Below are 23,258 nucleotides of genomic sequence, written 5' to 3' on the forward strand. Positions count from 1 at the left end.
AGGGCAGACCGCGAAGCACAGGGTACCGAAAAGAAGGAGCTCTATCCAACGAACTTTACACGCTATCTAAGTTGCTCCTGCGAGGCGGGCATAGTTCCAGCTGTTGTAGCTTATGGGTATCTCGCTGTGTGTCTAGAACTTGGTCTATGGATGACCAGACACTATTTCCAGAGCATTATGAGTTCGTTCCGAGCATGTACGTGATTCCAGGGAAGTGAGCACGATGGTGTAGAACACGACGGTTTCGGTCAGCAACAGGAACCGGATCTAGCAACATCCGGCGCTAGTGCTAGCGCGCCAAGTCACAGCCCCATCCCGACTCTTTCCAAAGATCCCTTCTTTTTCAACTCGTCCATCTTCTGAGACGAGCTGACGACCATCGCAGCACTCTCATCAACACGAATCTCTCCCAGGAGGTCTTCACCGGGAATGAGCAACACAGCCCTCTACCTCGTGCCGTTCTAATCGTCCCGAGGGTTTCACCGCGCTACTCATCCGCTTGTAGGCAATCCCAAAGAACTGACACGCCCTTTGATCCTAACTTTCACGGCAAGTGAGCCGTCGGGTACTATTGCTTAATGAGTCGGTCACAGTATGCAACCAAACATCAGTTCTGAGCCAGCGTGTTCCGTCTGAATCGTTCTTGATAAACTTGAGGCTCGCAACATCATCCGGGAGTCCAAACCGCGGATTTGACACAACGGTAATTGCCCTACTCTGCGTGCCCTATGTACCAGTACGACGATTCAATTCGGTCGAGTCAACTGCTTCTCTACAGGCCTACCATGACCCTCTTACCCTCTGGCGGAAAACTAAGCTTAGAAACAAACTCTAGATGATGAATGTGTTGAGCACGTAATCGCTGAACAAGCGCGGAGCGTTATTGCAGTGACCCTGGGGCACTTGCGACTAAATGCAGCTATTGTCAGGATAACATTCGCCGATCCAAGCAACTTTTCGAGACTGAAGACAACCTCTGCGAGTAAGGCGGGCAAGGGTGTAACGTCAAGAAACAACCACGCTTGCGGCACATTCTCAATGAATCAGAAGAATCGCTCCTCGCCATGACGTTATCGACCGCCAAAGCACACCTAGTTACTAGACATGCCTGCAAACTACTATTGTGTCTCTAGGTTAATTATAGTGATGGAAGTGTGTGCATCTATTGTCACCACTGACTGCTGGGAAGCAAACCCAAGTGAGCGGTACGCCTATGTCTGTTGTGGAAGGCGCCTGTAAGCCGCCAAGCCCGCCACACTCTAACCCTCACGTCACTCCACCTGCTGCAACAAACTGTTCGGCGTCCCGTAATCGCATACACCAGATCCAAAACAACACTTCCTAGGGTAAAAGATGCTGGCGCTCAATATCGTGGCGTTATTGTTCGCGCGACTACTGTACGGAGATACTTCGGCAGGTCTACCCGGCGACACAACACTACCACCACAACGCGAATTCTTTTACGTTGGCGGGGAGTATAAGGACGTTTTGGTGAGTCATACGGTTCTGTTCTAGACCTCTACTGAGTTTCAAGATCGGAAATACCACCGCGCAATACATGGTAAACCAAATCTACGTCGAGAAGCTTATCCCATCAAAGCCAACCCAGGAACATCCCCTCGTTTTTATGCATGGAACGGGTCAGACTGCGACAAACTTTCTCGATACACCAGACGGTCGAACAGGCTGGGCTTCTTTCTTCCTATCGTACGGGTACACCATTTACCTCAGCGATCAGCCATCCCGCGGACGCTCTCCATGGCTTCCCACTACTGGAACAATGGCAAGCTCCAGCACAACCTTGATCGAACAACTCTTCACCTCACCCTCATCCCACGAACTTTGGCCCCAGTCAAAGTTGCATACCCAATGGCCAGGGGCGGGGAAGGTGGGTGATCCTATCTTCGACGCCTTCTATGCAAGTCAGGTCCAATACCAAGCCGACAACATCATTTCCGAGGAAGAGAATGCGAAATCGTATACTGCACTCCTCGACAAGATTGGTCCAGCCCACGTCATTGCGCACAGCCAGGCTGGTGCTTATGGATGGCGTGTTGGAGATTTGCGACCGCAGCTCGTGAAAAGTATCGTCGCACTCGAACCTGCTGGACCACCCTTCATTGGCCGCATTTTCGGTTCAGGCCCCGCACGGTGAGTGTGCCTGTGTGGACTGCATGTGAAGTATACTGACTTCGCTCACCCGCATCTAGGCCGTATGGTATCAGCGAGCTGGAAGTCGCGTATGAACCGTCTGCAGGACCCAATGCGACGTACATTCAAACTGTAGTTCTGCCATCGAAGGATGCCAATCACAGCGAGTGCATCATGCAAGACGAACCGGCGAAGCAGTTGGTGAATCTAGCGCAGATACCGGTGCTGACTGTGACTTCGGAGGCGAGCTATCACGCCATGTACGACCATTGTACTGTGGACTACTTGAGACAGGCGGGTGTAGAGGTGGAGCATCTGAAGTTGGGCGAAGAAGGGATCCATGGTAATGGGCATATGTTCTTCATGGAGAAGAACAGTTTGGACATTGCGGAAAGAGTCTTGGATTGGCTCCGAAAGCACTGAATGTATTTATTGCATTGTTCATGATTTATGCTCATCATTTTTGGAGCAACACGCCTTTACTCTCGTATCTAGCTTGGGACATAGACTCCCACACACACTGTTAAGATACGCTCTAGCTAATTGGTACTAAGTAGTATCAAATTCTATGCTGGGAGCCTCTGTGCGGATAGCAGCACTGAGTAGCAATTGCAAAGGATGAGTGCTGGGGTAGACGAGGCAGGCGTACGATGTCATGATGTGTTTCTTGCCAGGCTAGGTCTCTTGCGGTAATTCCAAAACGCCCCGCCGAGATTCCATCGCTTCGCATCGTCTGGGGTCCTCATGCAGTCATAACACCATCACCATATGATTATTCCAGCTTTATTGGCTTCAGTCTTCCTATCGCTGCTTCTCACTCGAGCTTCGTTGACCGTACCATACCATGCTATTGCCGTCCTGCGATACGACAACGCGTACGAATAAGCCACCCACAAATTTAGCAACCCAATCGAGCTGTGGCACGAGGACGCAAACATACCCGACTTCGGATCCTCCGCCATCAAATACGGCTTTTAGTCTTGTACTAATACAATGTTAAGGATCTACTAACAAGGCTCGAGCCTATTATAATGATACAGGCAATGTCTAGGAGTTTTAGGAAAGGAAGTACGATAGCATGTAGCAGAAAAGAATGATTGCTATCAGGAGAGTTTAAAGAATAGTTGAGTAGGAGTTTGTTAGAGCCCAGAGGTTATAGTACCATCGACGATCGAATTTGAACAAAACAAGAGACAGTTGTATACGCAGACTTGTGGAAATCTTGCAGGTAATACGCAATACAACTTGTACGCACAGAGAGTAGATCAGATACAGATTAGCTATAGAAGATAGAATTGAAATTATCTTCTACAAGAATATGAATTTATGCAAGACTATGTTGAATAGCCGATTATAATCCTTAGATGTTATGATATTCTACCCTGTAGCCTTCTGATCCGGATGCTACTGCCAACCCCTATCTTCTGCTATCTACTGGTTCGCGCTCGATACAAGACTAGTCTACCTCTAGTAGAATTCAGACACCTCTTGACATGAAGGATGATTGCGCGGAAGCAGGCATAGCACTAAGCCTCTTCTGCAGAAGCAAGGTACTGGTCAAACCTGCTAGGCATATCCGCAGTAACGGTGCCATTAGAAGCAAACTCGATGCTAGAAGTGCGAGCATAGTTAGTTATGTATTACAATATTAGTGAGGCATATCTCATCGAGGTTGTATCTTACTGTTAACGAGTTAGTTTTGAATAGACAATCTGCTTGTGAACTCACCATCTCTGCAACAATCGCATCGTCGATGCCAGTAACAGCATACTCTTGTCCGTCAATCAGATGTACACGATCTGGTCCAACGCAGCTTTTCTTGGTTCCATTGGCATTCTCGAGATCGTTGCTGTCGTTCTGCTCGGATCTCTTCGTGGGCTCGAAGCTGTAGCCTGCGCCTCGATATCTGATTTCTCCCTTGGCTGAGCCATGGCACACCTGATCATTGCCATTCGAGTGGAAATCTTGGAGCTTTGTATTACTGGGACAGCTGAGGGCGCTGTATGATCTGGTGATGATATGCCACGTCTTAGGGATGGCTACGAATTGCATGGCCGCCAACGAAGTGCTCGAGCTATAGCACGTGTCTGCTTGGACGCCTCTCCATGATACCACAATGGTGTCACTGTTTTTACAGTGTTCGGCAACGTAGGTGGATCCACCAAATCCGAGGATGTCGATGGCAGAACTTGTTGCTGCCAGGGCAAGAAGGATGATGGGAAATTGCATTTTGAAAGTGGGTGACGATTGTTTCGGCGTTGAAGCAGGAGAATGAAGGTGGCACAATTGATGAATACAAAAACCAGCCTGGAGAACGCTTAGGTTTTTATACGTGTGAGGTCGTGATTACCACTCGGCGTGCCTAACTTGACGTTTACCCCTTTAGAAAACAAAGTGGATTCAATAAGAAGAACACATCCTACAGCCTGAAACTAGAGGCTTCTGGGTCGCGTCACAGTCAGCAATACGAAGAATAGCATACGCTTTTTAGATGAAGTCATGCATGTCCGAAGCAGTAACGCATCCTTCCATCTGTATCATGGCAGCAAACTTCCTCTTTAGGCATTATGTAGCGCCCTAGCGATATTAAGCTCTTGGGCGTTTCTAAGCTCTTGGGCGTATCTTGGTTCCGGGCGTTTCTTAGTACCGGGCGTTCCTTAGTACCGGGCGTTTCCTAGTACCGGGCGTTTCCTAGTACCGGGCGTCACCACAGTGGCTGTGCGTCAGATGACCGCCAATGCCTTTTTGTTACAAGTAACCAAAGGACCTCCTCTCTCAATAATAAATCGGGGCTGGACGCTAACCAACGACTAGGTACGTTAAAAGGTAATGATTTTCGCGAGGCGATAGTTACGTAATCAGTATTTCGCTAAAGGTAACAAAACAGCTCGCAGACCTTCCAGACCTTCCTGAAGAGACGTGCGTCGTATGTGGAAGAGAATATTGGTCTGAGAGACCCCATTGACGTGTAATCTTGATACACTGATTATCATAGTTCACGACACTTGCGATGATGCCTGAACGGCAGCCTCAAAGCATTGCTTTTCGCCGTGCCTCGGATGGATGGTGAGCATTGTGGACACCGGCGCCCCAAAGTAACGCGAATCTCGCTTAGCGTTCCCTCGATAGCCATTTGTTCTTGCGACGGGTAGTCGAGACTCGTCTGGCGCAAGCCTTACCAGGCTTGGTCGCCCGCTTCATTGACGACACTTCCATGCTTGTGATAATTGGGAGTAGCTTGTCGTGGACGCTTTGTGACCACCACTGCAGATGTGCCATCTCGCGGTTCGAAATGCAATAACGGAAGGACGTGCTTCGACTGACACCTCAGTGCACGACATCTATCCAGGCTGAAGTCTATGGTGAATCAGGCAGCCATGTTGTGGTACCATGGTTTCAGGATTCGCCGCTTTCGTGAGACCCACAGGTAGCAGAGAGCTCGTACCGTCCCAAGAATACTTCTATGATCGCTATCGCCTACAAGGGTATCCTCTGTCATCCCGCAAGAAATTATATTCAGAACTTTGTACTACCCACGTCGCCACAACATCAGGTCTAACAAAGCCAGCACACTCCTGGGAGTAAACAAATCCGAACGTCGCACTGCCACCAGTTCAAGACTGTTCCGACGCCGCTTAACGGAAGCAACGTCTCCCTCCACAAACTCCCCGGAACCGCTCCCTCCGTCTTTATCCAGCATCTACCGAACGTACAAGCGCGAGACGTCGACTGTGATCGGCTGGCTCACATCCTTTGATAAAAAGGCTGACAACTCCAAGGATGACCAGAATCCTATACCGCGAGAGTTGACTGTACGCCAGATCGCGGATCGTGCTCGCAAGGCCGCACGCGTGGGAACTAGACCACCGAAGAACATCGAGCCGGCGTTCAAGATGGTCATCATGAATCGCAGCAGATTGACTAGGCACTACGAGTCACTATCATTATCTTCTCAAAGCATTCAAGACTCGACTGAAGGCCACAAGGTCTTCAACGAGACATTAGCTGAGGCTTACAGGTTGCTTTTTCCAAAACTGAAGCAGAGCAGGAACAACTCGAAGAAGTTACCAGAGGAACCTCCCAACCTTTCGTCCAAGAGCTGTACGAATAGCTTCGGTACTCTTGCTGAGCTCATCGAGGTGGAAGAAGAGTTCGATGTTCCTGCATACGAGCTGCGGTGCGACGACGCAACCACACTCAACGCCAAAACGTCCGCTATCAAAGATTCCATTGGAAACTTTGTGGCGCTACAAGCGTGGCTGGCTGAATCCCAAGCTATCATCGAGACCATAAAGTCTATATGGACGTCTTTTGCAACCGGAGACCTGACCTTATCGGCTGCAGGGTGGCTGACGAACATGGCACAGCAATGCGTTCGACACATGGAATTTCCCAACAACGTCGACTTCTCGAAGGCCTTATTCTGTGGACATAGACATATAAAATACGGCACTGTACGACGCGGAGTCACTTTAGAAGAATTAGGAGCAGCTGAGTTTAGCAAGATTGCCATTGACTCATCATTTGTCGTCGAATTGACCCATGGATGCAGCATGCATTGGCCTTTTGCGCTTCTCGAACCCTTCGCTGACACAGAACAGCTTCCAGACTTTCCTGAAGAGAAGGCTCGCCGGCTCGAGATTTACTTCCGCAGCGCTTCCGAAGAGCGAGTGACTAAGGAAAGCTTCGCGCAATCTGTTATACACTGGGTAGCCTGTACTCCATCTGAGCTAATCCCTGGGTTGACTGAGTACCCGGATAGGGATCACGAAGAAGAGATAGAAACCATCTGCAAGGACCGTTACGGCCATGATAGAATTCTGCTTGCATCTTTGGTCAAGGGCGCTTCTCAGCATCCGCTCTACGAAGAATACAACCCACAATGTCCGCCGTTCGATTGGGACTCCAAGTATATAGAGAATGCCCTGACTGTCCCTCTTCTGTGTGAGCTCAAGAAAAAGGAAGGATTTTCAGATACCATTGTAGCAGCGCATATGCTTCTTGAGAGTGGTCGAAGCTTCGTCCACAAATCCGAGAAGATAGGAAAACCCCCGCTCAACTGCCGAATTCTCGTTCTGAGACGCGCAAACGAGGTTCCTGACGCGATCGCTGATCTAGAACGAGGATGGACTTTCTTGCCGGTAGGTGAATGGCTCGTGGAGCTGCTTGCCTCCAAGCTACACACATTCCGCTCCAACAAGACTTTCGATATCTATTCTCAGTCTCCCTGGGTTGCAGGAAGCCAGACGTCTAATATATCAGACCTTTCGCTTTTCGTTGGACTCGAAATACTTGGCGAAAGGAACTGCTTCGGGGCCGTTATACATCTCTACAACATGTTGCAGCAGATCCTGGATGAATGTGCGGAAATTCCGATACTAGAGCATCTCAAGACTCTTTTCAGATCGAAAGTCTTCCCATGCAATCAGGAGCCGCGAAGGGGCTTCGGCAATACCTTTGGCTTGTTTCGTGGAGGTGCTAAGACGTACAAACACCCAGAGATTGACATGAGGATAATCGCTCGAGATGGACGAAGAAAACCTGGTCGCGAGAAAGAGGTCTATTCAAAGTTTTCACTAACACATATGTCTCTGGCAGCATATGAAAGTCTTTTTAGGGACTATGCATTCAGTCCCGAGTTCATGCATCGGCTTGCCGTAGATCCCAAAGTACGTCGGAGGCATGCGAAACTCTTCGACTGCTACTCGCCATCGGAGCTCATCCAGCGTGCGCGCGAGGTTCTTCGACCCGAGTATGATGGCACTTTCCCCGTAGCCCGACTGAATTGTTTTGCCGTTCTTCGCCTTTGTCAGGATATACTGCTAGGGATCGTAGCTCGTTTCAAGTCACTCGGCACAGCAGCATGGCCACCAGAGGCCAAGGAACTACTCGAGGCATTTGGGATCAAAGAAGTAAGTGTCGAAAACGCCATCTGTTACCTCACCATGACGATGCGGCTTGTTGACGGCATGTGGTATGGCGGCCACAAGAATTTCAGTGGTAAATACCACAAAAAGTTCAAGGACGCCATCCTGGGCCTGACGCCAGTAGTAATAATGCGAGAAGTGATCGCTGAGGTATGCGAGGGTAAAAACGTGGAGGATTTTCTATGGAAAAATGTTTGAGCAGCAGAGTGTGGGGTTTATTGCTGAAATGTTGTTGAGGCTGGAGGTGGCGAGGATAGGATAATTCTCGGTAGATTAGTCTAGAAGGCCGGGGACGCGCCGCAATACGTCGATCTCCCAACCAGGGTCTTCGTAGCTCGAGACGAGCGAGATTGAGCCGGACGGGTCTCGGAGAGCCTCAATGCCGGTCATCATCATCTATAGCACGTACAATCGATCTCGCTCCCTTTTGACTACGACAAGATGTCCAAAAAGCACGGCTGAAGGGTTTCTCCATCATCACCGCCGATCGCAGAGATTGACACGTTACCCCAGACTCCAGGTTTTGCTATTTCCGACAGGTACCCACTGGCATGTACCTCGCCAAGCCTATCTCGACCAAGCCTACCCCTGCACGGATCGCTCACCGCCCCTGAAATTTCTGCTGGCGACGCCTCCTTTCTTCTTTTTCCCTTTTCGCCTTCGACTCAGGGCTGAGACCCACAACAACACCTCTTCCGCAGGCCCACTTTCGTTATATAAACAGCGTCCGTGTCTGTGTCCTGTCTTCTTCCCCGCATTCTCTCACGCACATACCTACCTCGTGCTGAACACTTTCATTCAATAGATTCTCTACGTTGACTACCAACAATCGTTTCATCATACGTGTCGAGATTCCACTCACCGGTCCAACCGCATCGCCACTTGTCGCTACATAAACTTCACGTTTCGTCTCGACCCTCGTATTTCCGTAATACACACGTAAACCACCCAAACCTCACCACCAAAACAACACACCTCAACCAACATGTTCTCCCGCATCGCCACCCGCGCCACCTTCGCTGGCAAGCGCATCGCCTTCGCACCCGCCAGCATCCGCGCAAACTCGTCGAGCTCATCGAGCAGCGCAGCGCGCGTCCTGGAGATGGCTGCTCAGGCCGAGCGACCAAGTACGTCACCGCAACCGTCCTTTTCCCACCTTCCCCACACTCTCTGTAATCCCCCTTACATGGACTTGCGCACGCACTGTCCACCCACGTCACAACAAAGCAAACATAGCTGCATATACATCAAGGAACGTGTGCTGACGGTTTTGATAGCTGGCGCCGAAGCCGCCGTACCCATCATGTGGGCTGCGACTGGTGTTCTCACGTACGCGATGTGGAACCGCATGAGCGAGCGCAGTGCGGGCGAGAACGTGGAGAAGCTTCTCATCGTTTAAATCACCCTTTGGCGATTTGGCGGCGAATTTTATTCGATACCCCAACCTTTCACACACATCTTCGTCGAGCGATCGGGCGATGACTGTCTCTACACATGTCTGTATATGCGATGCTGTTGTGGTATTTGATACTTGGCATAGAGGTATAGACCGTGTTGTGTAGCATCGTGTATGTGTGTTCGGTTTGCGATTTGCGGCATATAGACTGTTGTTGTTTTTTTCTTCTTCTTTTCTTCAGGGCTTGGAATAGGTTATTGACATGGCATTTGCATGGGAACCATATATACTTCGGCTTTGAGATGGCTGAGGCCAAGGGTATGGAACACGGACTTTGGATAATGGGTTGATGGCGTTTCAATCTCCGCTTCAATGCGCCTTTTTCTGGCTCAAAGCCTCTCTTTGACATTTGACGTGTTGCTCGATGATGTTGTGTCGCTGTGTGTTTTGGTTCGAAGGGATGATTTGATTTTGGTCTTCTACTGCTTATATCATTTGATTTTGTCTCATCACGTGGTATTCAGCTGAGCAGTCAGCCGCTGTGGCTGCACTAGCTTTCGATCACAACGAATGTAGGCGAGGCCAAGGCCAGCTGAGAACCCCTTCCCGCCTTGTTCGCACCCCGCTATCACGACTTTTACTTACAACCTCCATCGCTCGAGTCAATAACTCGTTCGTCTCGAGAAATGGATCCACCACCGGGGAATGGTTCTTTTTACACTACACTAGACACTTCTCGCGACGAGATTCGGCTTCTCGAAATCACATCCGTCGAGCCTATAGTCTGCAAGCTTTCTATCGTGTCTCTCCTCGATAAACCAGAGTTCTCCGCGCTATCATATACCTGGGGTGATGCGAGTGTTACCGAGCCCATTATCGTGGAAGGAAGATCTATCGCCGTAACGACGAGTCTCACTTATGCCCTCAAAGCGGTTTACTTCCAATGGACAGAAGGCTGTTGTTCCGACGACAACTCCGGTCACAGGATTTGGGTTGATGCCGTTTGTATCAATCAGCCAGATGTTCAAGAGAAGAACTCTCAGATACCGCTGATGTATAAGATTTACACAAGTGCGCAGCGAACCTTCTGCTGGATCGGACTGCCGATACCGGACTTGTTGGACGCATTTGACATCTTCACGTACTTATTTCAGGAAATTGATTCCAGATCAAAAAATGAGCAAGAAGGCGAAAATCTCCTGAAAACTATCGACGTCGACCTTATGGCCTTGGTACCTCGCATGAACAATCTGTTCTTCACTCAGTATTGGAGACGCATGTGGATCGTGCAGGAGTTGGTTTTGAGCAAAGAAGCTTTGCTAGTGTCGGGTACAAAGGCTCTTCCTCTAGCAGCAATCAGCTGTGTCAACAATTGGTTGAAAGTCTATGGCTCGCGACGCGATCCAACGAGCACTCTAGTGTCCAGAGAAGAACAGGCTCTGGAGACCGAAGCTCTACGTGCCCGGATTCGTGATCTGAACTATCTGGAAATAGCCAAGATTGAGACTGCAAGATTGTTTGTGGAAAAGAGAGCAGCGTATCTATCGGAAGAAACGCACGTTCGCTTTTGCCGCGCAGGAATGTACATGTACAACAGTCTCTCGACTTACGCTGCCACAAATCCAAAGGATCTCGTTTATGGGCTGATGGGCGTATCAGGGTTTACCTTGGCTATCGACTATTCTCCAGCAAAGACCATTGCAAACGTGTACTGCGACTTCGTGGCGAAATGGCTGTCGACTTGTGGTCCAGAAAGCTTGAAAAGTAGCTGCGGCGATCTTTGGTTCCTGGCGCATGCTGGCATCGGTCATGCGTGGGAGATGATCCCAGGACTCCCTTCCTGGGCCCCTAATTTTGTCGCGATATCGAAACTCAAAGTAGCTCAAGGCCGCATCTTTTGCACCGTCGAAGATCGTTCTATGGAAGCATTTGGCAATCATCGCCTCATCCCGACATGCTCAGCAGGCAACTTACACTGTGCCGCAGCCTTCGTCGATGAGATTGCGGATACTGGACCGGCCATTACTGAACTTACTGGAATAGATGGACCTCCTGCACAATGGATACAGTGGGTTGTTGAGGCGTTAGTGCGATCACCCATTCACCCGAGATCCCAACGTCATCGTGCTTTTAGTTTGTTAGAAGCGATTCTGCATGTGAGGTTTATGGAATCCATGCACACGAAGGAGGAGATGTACGCAACTATATACGGTTACCCGCAGCTCGTTCACTGGTTTCTTTTTCTCCTCTTCGAGACTTGGAAATTCAATTATAAGAACGATGACGAGCACGCTTTCTATGCTGCATTCTGCACAGACCACATTTGGGATAGCGATGAGTTCGACCCTCACGAGTCGGCTCGCTGGCGATCGATGCGTGCGACGCCGGAGCTCAGCTCACCGGGACTTGGCCAAACGATTTACTGTTGGATCGCCGCTTTGGAAGACATCTCTGGCCTTCGGCCGTTCGAGACAAAAGAGGGTTATTTCGGACTTTGCCCACCACTTACGGAAGAAGGTGACATTATTGCCGTGCTGTGCGGATGCTCGCATCCCGTGGTATTGCGGAAGATGGGTGATCATTATTCTCACGTAGGAGTTTGTTATGTGTCGGAGTATATAAGTGACGAAAAGAGAAGCGGTTTGAACGCTACGTCATTTGAAGCTAAGAAGATTGAGATCCGCTGATCCACTTGTGCCTGTCAGGTCTTACCAATGAGGAACTTTGTGCACTGCATGCGAGATATGCGCCACCCAAATAGTATCATATAGAAGTGTCTGAAGATGCTTGTCTTCTTGCAAGGGGCGGAGCGTTCTCTCACTTATGAACGGCAGTGCACAATCAGTGTGAGACATGTGAGTATTTCCAAGAAACACAACCCATATGCTCCCCCACAGAACATATCAAACCAAGAAAAGAAAAATCCTGTCTGAGAAAAGGTTGACACGTAACGCCGTTCAAATGCAAGATGAACAAAGCAGCGCCGCCGTCCTACCAGTGCTCTTTCCCCTCCCCCCTCCCCCCAATTGAACCCATCTTGAATCCCTTTCCCCGCATTTTTATTAACAAAAGAAGCCATATACAAATATCCTACAAAACGACAAACAGATGGCAAGAAAAGAAAATCATACACAGAGAATCTGGGAAAACCCGCCAAATTACACCCTGACAGCAGCAGCTCGCGGGCCCTCCCTCCTCGGATGCTGTTGTCCAAACTGCGGTTGCTGCTGCTGTCGCCACCACTCATCATGGACTCGTGGCACATAAGGCCTAGGAGTAGCATGATGATAATGATGATGTGCCATTTGTTGGTGGGACAACCGCTGCTCATACCTCCTAACCTTATTATCAATCTCTCTGCCCTCTTGTTCAATCTCCTCGACCTCCTTATCGTCGGCTTTCGTCTTCGTCTTCGTCTTCTTCTTGTTGCTACTAGTATCGTTTTTACTCGCACCGCTGCTATTCTTTTTGACCCCGGTTGTACTAGGACCGCGGCGAGGAGTAGTAGGAGTAGATGTAGATGATGCCGTCGTCGTCGTCGTTGCTTTCATCTCTCTCATGATAACCCGTAACTCTTCATCGTCACTCGAAATCTGTGCTTTCAGATACGCCAAGCCCAGTCTAGCAGCTTCGACTCCCTCTTTGCCCTTACTACTACTGTTACTCACACCACCCAGACTGGCCATGATGGGTGTACGCGGTATATAAGCATGTGTATACTTGTCTGGCCTCGGGAGCCACATCTCGCCTCCTCGTTCCATTGCCCTCCCACCAGCGTCAAGCCTCGCCTCATCACCCTTCTCAAGCAAGCCCAAGATATCCAGGCTCTCCCCATGGGGTATAGCTTCCTTATTGCTCGGCGTGATACAATCCATATCCACCTCCTTCCTCAGCACCTTATCCACATCCACAGCGCTGAAATACGCGCAACTCTGCGGTAACTCATTGATACCCATTTGGCTGCTGAACATGGCTCTCGTCCACAGATTGGCTACTTGCAGCGCCATGGCCGCGCGGTATCTGTCCTCGTCCTTGACTAGGTAGCGGATCTCGTCGTGCACGGTGATAGCCAGGCGGGCATCGAGGCCATATCGGCGCGTGAGGTGGTCCATGGCAACGATGAGGAGATGGAGGTAATCGACGCCCGAGGATTGAATGGCCCAGTTGATGCGACTCGTCATGAAGCCGCCTTTTGTCAGGTAGCGGCGCTGCAGCGCTTCGGTAATGGCGGCGCCGAGGACAGGGGTCCGAGGACGTTCCTGCTCTGCAAAGTCTTCTAGTTTGTTAAACACGAAGCTTTCGGTGCCGCCGCGCCAAAAAGGCCGTTCGTGGAGTTGTTTGCGGTTCGTCTTCTTACCCTTTGTGTTCTTGTACAGGGCCTCTGCCGTTTTGCTCGTCTGCTCGTCGCTCAGCGAAGGGTTGAACTGGCGTAGCAGCGTCGAGGCAAATTTTAGGCCAGCGCCGTAGATGCGTCCGTAGTTGAATACCTTGGCGTCATTCCGACTTATCCCTAGTATACCCGCCGTCCGGCTGTGCAAGTCCGTGCCCGCTGCCTTTGTTCCCTCGAGCGTCATGAAACCGACTGCGTTTCCGCCGTGCAATTGAAAAGTTGCATCGCCAATGAGGGATGCAATCCAGAGTTCCTGGCTATCCACGTCGGCGCCAACGAAGCAGTAGCCTTCGGGTGCACGCACCATGCTCTTCAACTCGGATCCAACACGATTCTTCTTCGCATTCGAGGCCGTGAGCCAGGTATTCTCGACGCTCCTCCGCGTGATGGTGCCCATGGGGATGATTTGCGGGAGGATAAAACCGACCTTACTCCCCCTCCCCTTGCCAGACGCAGATTGGAGCTTCGGCGCATCAGGCACCTCCTTGTTGTACACGACCATTTGCGACATGATCCTGTCGCGGGCACTTATCCAGTACGAGCAAGATGCATTCATCTCGAGAGCTTCCTTTGCATATGTGTATTCAGACCCCAGCTTGCCCTTTTCAAAATACTGCAAATATCCCTTGGCAAGCGGATTCGCACATCGCGCTGCCGGCCCGTCCTTGTGGGGAATCTTGTAGTACACCGCCTCTGTGTCGTCTCTGAGTTTCAAGTTTGTTTCTTCGTCCATGGAAATGGGATTCAGTCCCTTGTCCGTATACGCAAAAGCCTCGTCGCGGGGCACTTTGTACGTCCAGCCATGGACGTCACTCCATACAAGCGGATATCCATCCCACGCCAACTTGAGCAGGATGGGCGTGATGCGCGTGCGCACGGTCAAGGCCATGGGCGCATCATTCTTGGCAAAAAGGTCTTTGTACCACTTGGGCATACCAGGTTTTTTCTGTCTGGCAGCCGGTCTCGGAGGATCGCCTTTCTTCTTGCCTTTTACCATTTTAATCTCCTGGCCTGACCAGTCTAATTGACTCAGCCAAGGGTCGTTTTCGTAGACTTCTGGCTGCTCCTTCACCTCCAAGGCCTTGTCCGTAAGCGCAACCAGTCGTTCTTTGACCGCGTCGTCGAGCTGATGATACGTGGACTCGGCATTGTGTAGATATGCGTCCCAAGTTTCATTTACAGGCAGGATTTCTGCAGCGAGGAAACGTAGAGCGGCGAAGGAGACGGGGTGGGGACATGTTTCGAGGAATAGCGGAAAGACTTTTTGGTACACACGATGGGTGATTTCAACATCCTGGGCGCAATAATCTAGCAATTCGTCTAGTCTTTGCCGTATACCAGCGCGGTCTAGCTCGCCAAAGTATTCCCGCTGCGCCTTGTCCATTGTTATCCCACAGTGGAATTTAGCCACGTCGCGGAGCGAGTTGATGGCGCTTCTGTTCATCCAAAGCTCTTCTTCGGGGTCAATTGAAGGGCTGTGGAGAAGGTCAGGTGGTAGTGTGGCGTTTTCTTCCGACGAAGCAATCTCATGCCTCGATTCCTGACTCTTTCTATTCTTCATCCAACTCGGGCGCTGTCTTGAGCACATGCCATTACTCGCAACATGCAGGCTCATTGTGTCGATGAAGGCGTTTTTGCTCTGCTTGATATGGTACTCCTCTGCTATCCGCGCCCTATCATACCCGATGTTGTGTCCAACTATGACGCGCGGCACACTTGTATCCCCCAACGGAATCAAGTGGCGATCTGACTTGGATTCGCCTAGCAACCACGGACTCAACCAAGCATACCACGCTGTAGGACTGGCTGCAGTCGCCATGCAAGCAAAACTCGTCTCTTTCCACATGACCTCGGTATCGAAAACCAGCATTTCCTCCTCGGGCGCATCCACCTCTTGCGTAGTCCCATCACTATTGTACCTCGTCCACCCGCTCCTCGCAACCCATTGTTTTGGCCGCGGCGGCGGGCTCGCCGAGAAAGCGAGTTTCCTGGCCATGGTGAGATAGGGTTCGGCGGCGTCCATGCCCAGTTTGTAGAAATGCTCGTCCAGACTGGTGCCGTGGAGTTCGGGGACATGGAAGGCAACCGGGGGCGACTGGTCCTGGTTCTTGCCGAGGAGGTCATGGCGGCGGAGGTGGTCGCGCGATAGGGCGACGAGTTCGGGGGGTGGGGAGGTGGATGCGCCGGGGAAGACTTGGGCGTGCATGTGCGAGGAGAGGTGTTGGACACCGATGGGAGAAAAGCGGGCTTCTGAGGGGACACTCAGAGTGCCCCGAGGCGCCTTCTCATCGGATGCATTCGGAGATTGGACCGTGGCCAGGCATCTTGGTCTGAAGGCGTTTGCGCATTTCCTGTGCGCATGGACGGGTCGCGGGCGGTGGATGGCGTTCGCAGCAAGATTCCGATACGAACAGCGCATCATCTGGTGATTACAGAACTATGCAGAGAGTGTCACTGCATGGTGCGAGGCGATGTTTGACTTGTGGTGGATTGAACCCAACTCTAGAATGACTGGTGTCGTCATGTTGGTGATGATTTCACATTATCGATAAGTCTTGGCGATGAGTTTCCCCTCTCAGCCCTACGCCATGCATGTTTGTTCCAATGCAGCACGCCCAAGGCGGATGGCGGTCGCGGCTTTTGCTGTGTTATCCAGCCGTGTCTGCCGTGCCTGCGGGCGCGGGCAGACTTTTGTCATGGTGAACGGAACTTTGTCATGGTGAAGGGAAACGAAGGTACCTGAGCTTGCCCTTCGCGCGCTCCAGCCCGCCATCTCCGCTGCGCTTGCCACGACAATGTCCGACTACGACCACGACTCCCCCCAAGACGACTCATCCTCCCGCTTCGACTTTGGCCATCTGTTCGGCGACTACAGCGCATCCGTCGACCATCACGAGGAACCACTCAGCGAGGCCGTGTACCGCGCCCCACCCGTCCCTTACTCCACCGGCTTCTTCGACCACATCCTCAACCCAGCCGGCCTCGACCACGGCCGCTACTCACCCTTCGCTTGGCGCCCATACAGTCCCTTCACCGCAGAAAGCATCATGCCGCCCACCACGCGCGCACGTCCACAAGCCTCGCGGCCCGACCGTCTAGCGAATGGCTACGTCGACCTGACCAGCGCTCCCGATTCATCGCCGACAGGGACCGCGAGGAAGAGAGAATCACCCACTCCAGGCCCGTCGGCGAAGCGGCAGAAGCGGGGCGACGGGTCAGCGGCTGGAGTTGACGACAAGGTTGAGGAGGATGAGAAGGTTGAGAAGGTGGATGAGGTGGATCTGACGGAGCCGAGGAGCCCGCTACAAGAGGCATTGCAGAAACAACAGGCCGATGCTGTCAAGGCGCAGGCCAAGCCAGAAGAGACAGTTACCACGTTCAACTCGTTCAATTGTGTCATCTGCATGGATAATCCTACCGATCTCACTGCTACTGCTTGTGGTGGGTTTCCTTTCCAACGCTACATCGAGTGCGTCTGCTAACTTAACAATTCCAGGCCACCTCTTCTGCCACACCTGCCTCATGGAAGCCCTCATCGCCGGCGAAAACCGTACCGGACCCCACGAAACGAAGCGCTCGCAATGTCCCGTCTGCCGAAAGAACATCAGCCGCAACAAAGCAACAGACGTCATACCTCTGCTGCTGAAGAAGGGCCTAGCGACACAGCCAAGGAAGAAGGTCGTTGCATCAGCTGTTGCGCCTGCGCCTAAAGTAGCCTGATTGCAGATGGAATTTGCCATTCCTATCTTCTGCGAATATTTCATGCGGGGACGACTATAAACCAAGCCATCTCTTGGTCGGCTAAAACACTGACTAAATATATGCCAAAGGCGAGATCGGAGACACGATGTACGGAACGGGAGGACAACGATGGGGTGGATGTGAGGGACGGTAGGAGAATGGTTATAGAACATGGCAGAGGAGCATCATGGCATCATGGACATGACATGCTAGCATGACGCATGGATAGTACTGGAGCTCTGACTTTGGAGAGCAAACGACGAAGTAGGAGGGTTTACGAACGTACGCGAGGCTTCAGGAGATAATTCGATAAGTCGGCTGTCTGCGGACTTGCATACCGCACTAGCGCTATGACGATGACGTAGTGCAATAATCTACACTGCAGATGGAAGACATGTTGAGCCATTGGATATTCCAACACCGTCCCTTATCTGCTTTCTCACATCCGCCTCAGCCCTTCATCGCCCACTACTACAGACACCTCATCGCCAACAATGTCAGACGCCAAACCTACTTCCTCCATTGCCATACTCGGCGCTGGCGATGTTGGCGCAACGATTGCGTATAGTCTCATCATGAACCCCGTCGCCGGCGACATTCTGCTCGTCGATCCCAAAGAAGAAGTCAGAGATGCACAGGTAATCCTAACCCCTTCGCTGTTCCCAACTTGCTTCTACTTTCGACCCGTTGCTCTACTATCATTCACAACTCACGCAAATCCCAGGTAGCAGACCTTTCAGACGCAACCTTCCATGGAAACACCACCACGCGTGTAAGATCGGGAACGCACAAGGAGGCAGGACAGTGCGACATCATCGTCATTGCAGCCGGCGCCAAGCAAAAAAAGGGCGAGAGCAGAACCGATCTCATCGGGCGCAACAAATCTATTTTGGAATCCGCAATCTCCGACATGAAGCCTTTCCGCGAAGATACCGTCTTGTTGCTCGTTGCCAATCCCGTCGATGTGCTTACCTACTTTGCCCAGCAATACTGCGGATTGCCACGTAGCCAGGTCATTGGATCGGGCACGTTTCTCGATTCCGCGCGGCTGAGGGGTATTTTGGCTAAGAGGGCGGAGGTCGCGGCGAGTAGCATCGATGCTTATGTGCTGGGTGAACATGGGGAATCGCAGTTTGTTGCGTGGAGTTTGGCGAGTATTGGCGGTGTGCCTCTCTCGTCTGCTCTGTCCGAGTCTTCTGATCGTGCAGCAGACAAGACGGCCATTGCAGACGAGACGAAGAATAAAGCCACGTCCATCATCGAGAACAAAGGTGCGACCAACTATGGTATCGGAGGCGTTGCGGCATCGATTTGTAAATCTATTCTCTTTGATGAGAAGATTGTGAGGCCGGTGAGCTACTACCAGGATGAACTCGGTGTGTGTCTTAGTATGCCGGCGGTTCTGGGTAGGGGTGGCATTGTGAGGAGTGTGCCGATGCCGCTTGATGGTGAAGAGAAGAGGTTATTGGAGAAGAGTGCCAAGACGCTCAAGGAGGTTATCAATGCCTGAGGATGAGATGGAGAATATGTGGAGACTGCCGCGTTCTTTCGAGAGGTGGATATGTAGCGGCATCTATTAATTGTCTCATGTTTGGAGGAGCGTGGGTGTGTATAGAGAAGGCGTCTTTTGCTCTGTTCATCATGGTCATCATACGAAGCAAAAGTTCATTTATCAAAATGTAAAGGAGATTGCCTTGTATGCGCGAATGAGAGACAGATCTCGTTACCTCCACAGTAAGTGCAGACATCAATTGGAAACCATCAACAAATGTGAACCGCCTCGGCTAGGACACCCCCGCATTCCAACAACTCGTAGCTCATCTCCCTGCGACGACTCCACACCATCAGCTCAATATGCCGAAACCCCGAAACTACCCGTGATGGCTTCTGCGAGTTCATCAGCGCGTCCAACATCGAGTGCACGGCAAAAACACGTCACTACTGCTTGTTTGAGCTGTCGAGCGCGCAAGATCAAATGCGACGCTGCCAGCCCGTCATGCAGCAACTGTATTCTATATGCTCAACGATGCGTGTACCAACATGGCCTCGACAAGCGGAAAGTTCCCATGAAGGAGCGACTTGTTGCTGCAGAAACATATGCAAGGCAGCTGGAGGAACTACTCCAGGCAAACGGGATCCCACTTCCGAGCTACAGGAATCTATCAACCCCATGGACGGCGCTCCCAGGTCCAGCGACCAATTCAGAGCATAACTTTGCCAGTTCAATGCCCTCGTCTAACCGAGATCTTTCTGTGGCTCTAGAGACGCCGTCAATGATAACGCTTGACACTCCTCAGACTGACAGCTCTTCACCCCTGGTCGACCAGCTCACTGGTAGTCTGGGATCTCTCAGGCTTGCCGAGGACGGCCAGCTCAGGTTCTACGGCGCTACGTCCAATCTCCATTTACTCGTTTCGGGGACCCGCGCGACAACCAACACAAGAACAGCAGTGAGCCGGGTAGGGGTTCAAGCCACGCTGGATGCCGCTGGCGTTGAACATCTCGTGGATACAGAGCTCGAAGATCATCTCATCAAGCTGTACTTTTGCTGGGAGGACCCGAGTATCCATCTTGTACAGGAAGACGTTTTCTATCGCGAGCGACTCAAGTGTAAATCGGGTGACTACGTGAGCAAGCTTTACTCCGAGGTGCTCGTCAACTCTATGTGCGCTGTTGGCGCATCGTTGACTTCCAGGCATTGCGTGGAGCTCCCCGAACCATTAGTTGACTTCTTTGCGTCGCGTGCGCGCGCACTGCTCGACGTTGAGTTGGACTCGCCTACATTATCGACAGTGCAGTCTCTTGCCATTTTGAGCGGAGTGGAATCGATTCGCACTCTTGATGCTCGTGGCTGGCTTTACAGCGGCATGGTACGTTATAGCTGTAAGAAATACACGTAAGACATACACTGATTCCATACACGTACCCTTAGGCAGTACGGCTGGCCACCGATCTCGGCCTGCATCTTGACAATCAAGTCTATGTAGATGCTGGTATCATCGATGCGGAAGAGGCGAGTTTGCAGAGAGTAGTGTTTTGGGGTGCTTTTATCCATGAACGAATGTGGTCCTTGTATCTTGGTCGACCGGTTTCACTCGACGAGCATGCCATTACCACACCGCCTTGCGTTGCCAAGGTCGGCGAGCAAAAGCTGTGGCGACCCTATATTGACGAGTACGCGGATTTTGATTTCCCCGCTTTGGTCGATCCGATTGATGAATTGCACCGGAACAATGCAACGCTCTGCGCCAAGATGGCTCGTATCCGGGATACTCTATATTCCGACTCTGTCGTGTCAGTGCTCGGTGCTCAGCAGCTTCACGACTTTGCTTCGGGTATGCGAGCTGAGCTTGCACAGTGGCACAAGGACTTGCCAGAGTCTTTGAAAGTTGATCTGTCGTCGGTCTCATCCTTCTATGTCCCGCACGTGTTGCAACTTCAGATGCAATATCACACCGTCATGATCATTGCCAATCGTCCATTTTTTACGGCCACTACGGCGAACCTGCCAGACGTTGCTTTCTCGGATCCGATGGTCGGCCCACCAACATGTACCGACTCAGCTAGAGCGATAGCCAAGCTACTTCAAATCTACCGAAGACTATACAGCTTCCGGCGCATCAACATCCAGGCAGTCCATCTCGTATTCACAGCAAGCTTGATCCATGTGCTGAATGCCTGCGAGGCAGCGGCACCGTCCTTGAGGAATTCAGCGTGGAAGGACTTGGAAGTTTGCCAGCAAGCCCTTTGCGACTTATCAGAGGGTTATCATAGTGCGACGCGGGCCCGTGAAGTGGTCACTGGGATACAGAATGAACTCTTGCGAGCAAAGCGTGAGAGTATGAAGCGAAGTGCTGCACACGGAGCAGGGTCTGAGAGCAACCCGACCCGAGCGAAGCGGCGTCGCTCATCTGCATGGGAGCAGCCTGCAGGACCAGCTGCGGATCATGGTCATAATGATACCATATTGGATCCAGCACTCAACGTCATCGACTCGATCTTCTGGTCGGAATGGACCAGATTGAATTAAAACGTGCAGCCAGACACATGGTGGTGCTACCTCTTGTTGAAACCTCTTTCGCGTTCTCAAAGGTAGATACAATAGAGCGCCACAAGCCTCGAAAGACTGATTCCTGAGAAATATACGAAGTAGGAGTAAAGCACCGTCAGCGTTCTAAGCCTTTGGCTGAACTTGCCATCTGGCTAGCTCCTGGGATGGCTAGTATTTGAGTAGTAGCCGTCATAGTTGAAGCTGCCTCCAATTGCTATCACCCGGCGCACGCTCTATTCTTGCGTGCCCTGTCCTCACAAGCATTGCATCGCGTGTGGTCATGACGGACCGATATCACCAAACACCCTTTGCAACCGTACAAGCACGTCAATTGAAACAGCTACTACGTAAGGCTCTTCATCGCAAATCGAAAAAGCCAGCCAATGTACTACAAATTCGAGTCCACATCCAACGCAAGCCCATGCCCTCCTTCGGCCTTTGGCTTGTGGTTCGGATTATCATAGCCCCAGTACTCGTAGTACTGATCCGCCGCGGGGAGCTCCTTGACACCTGACTTGCCCACCTCCGGCATCTTCATGACCTCAACATACTTGTCCATGTCGATTGTGTTGGCCTTGCGCCACTCAGTCAAGCCCTCAAAGTCAACGCACTTCTTGTTAATCGACATATCGGGGAAGGGATACTCCTGCGTCTCTACCCAATGCAAAGGAATCAAATCGAGATTTGCGTTGCACTGGATGCTTTGGAGAAGGATGTCGATGCAGTGGTTGATGTGGATCTCGCGTTGCTTGACGGTGTGTGCCCGTGCCATGCTGAGGTTGTAATAGTCGCCGTATGCGATTCGCCGTAGGGAATTCAGACAGTGGACTTGATGGTATACATCGAATATCGAGGCGTAAGCATCGTCTCCTAGACCCCAGACGTCGTCTTCCAGCTTTGCCGCTGTCGAGGGATTGACACCCATCTTCCTGAGCTCTTCGCGGGACACCGGGTAGACGCGCGTCAATTCCCATTCTTCCCAGACAGCATCAGATTCGGGGTTGGGTTGTTTTCTTGCGATGGAGCCTCCATCTCGCGATGGGAAGAGCGTTCCGTTGATCTTCCTTGTTGTCGGCTTGAGATCGAACTCGGCCAACACAGGGCTGTATGGGGTGATTTGCTGATAATTTCCGTTGAGTCCATGATGATGGCTGTAGTACGTTCTGGCAAATAGCAAGACTGAGACTACCAAAACGACCAGATTTAGCACTGTGATGACCACCGCAGCTTTCCAGGATACTTTCGTCTGCCCACCACCCCGAACTGTTCGAGCCTTCTCTGCATCCAGGTCAGATGTATACTCCAGACTCTCATCTGACGCCAAGGTCTTGTAAGCGAAATTTAGGAACAAATGCATTGTGCCATGCAATCGCGCAAGTGTGTTGTTAAGTTGTGGTGAAGATGGAAGGTTCCAAAGCCAGACCTCGGAGACCCCACGACTGCTACCCAGCGATAATGGACGGGACACTAGAATCGATCTAACCAGGCATCTACTGGGACCACTCCCACCAACTGGCTGTTCTACTTGGTAGATCAGCGGTCGTCCAAGTACCTTCCTTGTCGAGAAAAATCGTGCGGGCTACAATGGCGACATCACACCAC

The 23,258-nt window shown here is 51.4% G+C and overlaps 9 protein-coding genes across 9 annotated transcripts; 6 read left to right on the forward strand and 3 right to left on the reverse strand.

Annotated features, from left to right (window-relative positions):
- Nucleotides 1-1,353: 1,353 nt before the first annotated feature.
- On the forward strand, nucleotides 1,354-2,574 carry GT037_007176 (alpha beta-hydrolase; the record flags this gene model as incomplete). Its single annotated transcript, XM_038932223.1, has 3 exons — nucleotides 1,354-1,491; nucleotides 1,535-2,151; nucleotides 2,211-2,574. 3 exons carry the CDS (start codon nucleotides 1,354-1,356, stop codon nucleotides 2,572-2,574), a joined length of 1,119 nt encoding a protein of 372 aa, XP_038784711.1.
- A 1,256-nt stretch (nucleotides 2,575-3,830) lies between these two features.
- On the reverse strand, nucleotides 3,831-4,380 carry GT037_007177 (uncharacterized protein; the record flags this gene model as incomplete). The annotated part of the gene is made up of 2 exons (XM_038932224.1): nucleotides 3,831-3,833; nucleotides 3,880-4,380. The coding sequence occupies 2 exons, from the start codon at nucleotides 4,378-4,380 to the stop codon at nucleotides 3,831-3,833; spliced, it is 504 nt and encodes a 167-aa protein (XP_038784712.1).
- Nucleotides 4,381-5,161: 781 nt separating this feature from the next.
- On the forward strand, nucleotides 5,162-8,276 carry GT037_007178 (uncharacterized protein; the record flags this gene model as incomplete). Its single annotated transcript, XM_038932225.1, has 2 exons — nucleotides 5,162-5,217; nucleotides 5,720-8,276. 2 exons carry the CDS (start codon nucleotides 5,162-5,164, stop codon nucleotides 8,274-8,276), a joined length of 2,613 nt encoding a protein of 870 aa, XP_038784713.1.
- A 787-nt stretch (nucleotides 8,277-9,063) lies between these two features.
- On the forward strand, nucleotides 9,064-9,477 carry GT037_007179 (uncharacterized protein; the record flags this gene model as incomplete). The annotated part of the gene is made up of 2 exons (XM_038932226.1): nucleotides 9,064-9,205; nucleotides 9,356-9,477. 2 exons carry the CDS (start codon nucleotides 9,064-9,066, stop codon nucleotides 9,475-9,477), a joined length of 264 nt encoding a protein of 87 aa, XP_038784714.1.
- Nucleotides 9,478-10,160: 683 nt separating this feature from the next.
- On the forward strand, nucleotides 10,161-12,161 carry GT037_007180 (uncharacterized protein; the record flags this gene model as incomplete). Its single annotated transcript, XM_038932227.1, has 1 exon — nucleotides 10,161-12,161. The coding sequence occupies one exon, from the start codon at nucleotides 10,161-10,163 to the stop codon at nucleotides 12,159-12,161; it is 2,001 nt and encodes a 666-aa protein (XP_038784715.1).
- A 471-nt stretch (nucleotides 12,162-12,632) lies between these two features.
- On the reverse strand, nucleotides 12,633-16,070 carry GT037_007181 (dna polymerase gamma; the record flags this gene model as incomplete). The annotated part of the gene is made up of 1 exon (XM_038932228.1): nucleotides 12,633-16,070. The coding sequence occupies one exon, from the start codon at nucleotides 16,068-16,070 to the stop codon at nucleotides 12,633-12,635; it is 3,438 nt and encodes a 1,145-aa protein (XP_038784716.1).
- Nucleotides 16,071-16,659: 589 nt separating this feature from the next.
- Nucleotides 16,660-17,584, forward strand: GT037_007182 (l-lactate dehydrogenase a; the record flags this gene model as incomplete). The annotated part of the gene is made up of 2 exons (XM_038932229.1): nucleotides 16,660-17,305; nucleotides 17,361-17,584. 2 exons carry the CDS (start codon nucleotides 16,660-16,662, stop codon nucleotides 17,582-17,584), a joined length of 870 nt encoding a protein of 289 aa, XP_038784717.1.
- Nucleotides 17,585-18,099: 515 nt separating this feature from the next.
- Nucleotides 18,100-21,635, forward strand: GT037_007183 (uncharacterized protein; the record flags this gene model as incomplete). The annotated part of the gene is made up of 5 exons (XM_038932230.1): nucleotides 18,100-18,243; nucleotides 18,330-19,100; nucleotides 19,323-19,339; nucleotides 19,422-20,475; nucleotides 20,538-21,635. 5 exons carry the CDS (start codon nucleotides 18,100-18,102, stop codon nucleotides 21,633-21,635), a joined length of 3,084 nt encoding a protein of 1,027 aa, XP_038784718.1.
- Nucleotides 21,636-22,044: 409 nt separating this feature from the next.
- On the reverse strand, nucleotides 22,045-23,013 carry GT037_007184 (uncharacterized protein; the record flags this gene model as incomplete). The annotated part of the gene is made up of 1 exon (XM_038932231.1): nucleotides 22,045-23,013. One exon carries the CDS (start codon nucleotides 23,011-23,013, stop codon nucleotides 22,045-22,047), a length of 969 nt encoding a protein of 322 aa, XP_038784719.1.
- Between the last annotated feature and the right edge of the window lie 245 nt (nucleotides 23,014-23,258).

Source organism: Alternaria burnsii (genome assembly GCF_013036055.1).
Source record: "Alternaria burnsii strain CBS107.38 chromosome Unknown 715, whole genome shotgun sequence".
NCBI classification, from domain to species: Eukaryota; Fungi; Ascomycota; class Dothideomycetes; order Pleosporales; family Pleosporaceae; genus Alternaria; species Alternaria burnsii.